Genomic DNA, 3,191 nt, shown 5'->3' on the forward strand with positions numbered 1-3,191 from the left:
GGGGGAGGGGAGGGGGAGGGAGGGAAGGAGGGGCAGAGGAGGAGAGGGAGGGAAACAAATGGATCACCTCGTCGTCCCTCCCAGGGCCTGGTCTGGACTGACCCCGGGCTGCAGCCCAGGACACTGGGCCTCTCCAGGGGGAGCAGATAAACAGATGTGGAGGAGAAGATGAACTGCAGTCACAGTGGCCGTGCCCAGCAGGAGGGCAGCCGCTCACTGGGATGTGGGGGGGACAGAGCAGGAGTCAAAGGACTTGGGACTCCTGCTCCTGACTCTTGGGCCTCTGTCCAGCAAGGAGACAGACATAACAGAGGGCCAGGAAGAGCCAGCAACTTCCTCCCCATGTGAATCTCCCAAGGCAGCTGCAGGGCCACGTGTGGCAAGGAGGGCCACCCCTACCCTGCAGGACACACTAGTGGCTCAGGCTCCAGTGGGGTGCAGAGAACACAGTGCCCTTGGGTAGATGACACACCCCAGCCCTCCAGGGGCTCAAAACCCCAGTCAAGCTCGCTGTCCCACCTCCAGCAAAGTGTGTAACCCAGAAAGAGGGGCGGGTGGTGCAGGGAAGAGTCCAGGACAGGGAGAGGCCCATACCCAGAGGGCAGGGCGGGCAGCGGGCATCAGCTGTGCTGAGCTAAGGGCGTGGCTGTGGGGAGCATCCAGAAATATCCATGGGTGGGGTAAAGGGGCAGCCCTGGCCAGCACCCCAGAAACAGCCCCAGGGCAACATCATCAGAGAAGAGGCTGTGAGGTTGGCACCAGCAAGACACCCTGCGGGGCCACAGCTGGTGGTCACAGCCCCAGGCTGTGACCGCAACTGCACCCTCCAGCCGGGAAATGGGGACCAGCTGAGGGAGAGGGCTTCTTGAGGGAACTGCTGGCCGTTGATCTCCGCCCACTGGCTTGTTCTTTTATGGGGAGGGGAGGGAGGAGGATGGAAAGGGTGTCTTTGCAGCCAACTGGATTGAGTCAGAGGAGATTAACCATTTGATATCTGTCATGTCTCAAAAACTTGGCCGACTCTCCCCACGAATTACAGCAAAAGACGATCACGTGACCAGAGCCCACCAATGGTGCACCAAGGAGATGACCTCAATTTCCAAATATTGGGGTCACGTTTCATTTCCCATACTCTCCGTCCCGCTACAACGTTCAGCAGCCCCGAATGCGGTCTAGCTCTCCACCCCTGCACACACTTGGCCACGAAGAAGGTAGGAAAAAGCTGTGTTCACAGAAAACTCAGAAAACATCTGGCAAATCCCAAGATGGAGACAGAACAGGGGCCCCGCTGTGGCTGCTCCCGCCTCCCCAGCACCTCCAGTGGACAGCCGCCCCCGCTGGCAGTTCTGAGGATGACTTCAAGACGGTCCCACCCTGGGAGGTGGAGGGAAGTCAGCATGCTTCTAAAAGTCTGTTCTGACAAAAGCACTTAGCCAGGCAGCCACCTAGCCAGCCCCACACTTGTCCTTCCAAGAAGCTGCCCCTCAAACAGGAAGGAAAATCACAGCAAAGAAGACGGGGACAACGGAGCAGGGCAGATGGGCAGAAGGCAGGGACAGAATGGAACCAACAGTCCAAACCCACCAGGCACAGTCAAGCCCAGCCCCAGCCCCAGACTCCGGGGACGAGGACTCCCCGGAAGGATTTCCTTCTGAGAACCTAGAGGGAACCCCTTCAGAGGAGCTGGGACGGGGCCAAGGCCTGGGCAGCAACAGGGTCCCCCGAGCACATCCTCCCGTTCTTCTCCACACCATTTTTCTGGGGGCCTCTACTGTCAGCCACTTTCAACTGACCCCTGGAGAAATACAAGGCCAGTTAGCCCCCAATTATGGAAGAGTTGGTGGCAATCCAGGGGTGAGATCCCAGGCCCCGGGACTCAGGCCAGGCCTCTCTCCACCCCCCTCGGGCCCCACCGCCCCTACACCCTGCCTGCTGCTCATCCACTTGAGCCCCCCAAGCACTAATTGTGCCAAGAAAAAAAGGAAAAGAATATTTTAATTGGCAAGCGGAACATGGAAAGGGATTCTTAATCAAGAAGTAGAGAAAAGCTGTCTCTCTGCTGTGCCCACTAGCCCAGCCCTCTGCCCACAGCTCTGCCAGACCCTGGACCAGCCACCAGAGCCTTTGCCTCCCCACTTATCCGTAGGGACTCAGGGGCACCTTTCTCGGATTGGGGCTCTTATGCTTGAGGGTCTGTGAAAACCTGTCCCACAGCTAACCACCTAAGGTGAGGCTGGGAAACACTCCTGCTGGGGGGCTGGGCCAGAAAGCTGGAACTGCAAGAGTCCCCAGGGATAGTCAGCCCCGCTCCCAGAGCCCTCCCATGGAAGCAGGGCTCCTTCTCAGGGCCCACCCTGGCAGGAGGAGTCCCACATCTGCACTTCATCTGAATGACTCCCAGCCCAGATTTCAAGACCATCTCCTGACTTAGCTCAACGCACCCCAGCTTTGAGCAGCAAACCCAAGAAAAATTGCCTCTCAAGGGGGTCCAGGAGGTTTGGGGTAGGATTAGCAGTAGGGCTGATTTACCTCCCTTTAGGACTCCCCAGTGCCCCTGAACACTTGGGTGTCCAAGACTGCAAGAAACCCTGCCCCTATTGAGAGCCAATCCTGCATATGGGGATAGTGTCCACGCGGGAAGTGCAAAGCTGGGGTCTTAAACTTCTGGGATTCCCCGACCCCAGGAGTCCTGGCCGAATTGATGGGTTGTGACTCTAGGGGGCGACCCTTCCCGGTTTTCAGCTGTAGGGCTGTGTGGGCTAGAGCTGCCCGCCTGTGATGTGGGATAGAGAATTCAAGGTTTCAGGACAAAAGTTTGCCCACTTCGCGAACAACCTCTCTGGCTGATCCGACAGATACGCTGCCCTCTCTTTGCTTGCGCCACAACCCTTCCCGGCCTGCCCGTTAGGGGAGGAAGCGGAGGCGCGCCCACAGGGACTGTGTTGGCGCGTCTCCCTCTCCGGGGGCCCCCAACGAATGCCATTCGTTGTCTTGGCCCATGCATTCCACAAGCCGAGGGGGGAAAGTTCTGCAGGAGCGGAAGAGGTCCGCAGCGAAGGCGCCCCGGGATGACAGCAGCGCCAGGGCCCCGGGGAGCCCTTACCTGCGCGGCTCGTTGGCGGCGCCCACAGCAGCAGCAGGAGCAGGAGCAGCGGCGGAGACAGCAGCCCGGCGCCCGGGCGGAGCGGGCT

The 3,191-nt window shown here is 59.4% G+C and overlaps 1 protein-coding gene across 1 annotated transcript in view; it reads right to left on the reverse strand.

The window, feature by feature from the left end:
- The window catches only part of Col5a1 (collagen type V alpha 1 chain), a 191,169-nt gene that overhangs the window by 134,109 nt on the left and 53,869 nt on the right, over positions 1-3,191 (reverse strand). Inside the window, 1 exon segment of the mRNA XM_048813424.1 lies at positions 3,104-3,189. Coding sequence (XP_048669381.1) covers positions 3,104-3,189 — 86 coding nt within the window.

Source organism: Marmota marmota, unplaced genomic scaffold, assembly GCF_001458135.2.
Source record: "Marmota marmota marmota unplaced genomic scaffold, marMar, whole genome shotgun sequence".
Classification (NCBI taxonomy): Eukaryota; Metazoa; Chordata; class Mammalia; order Rodentia; family Sciuridae; genus Marmota; species Marmota marmota.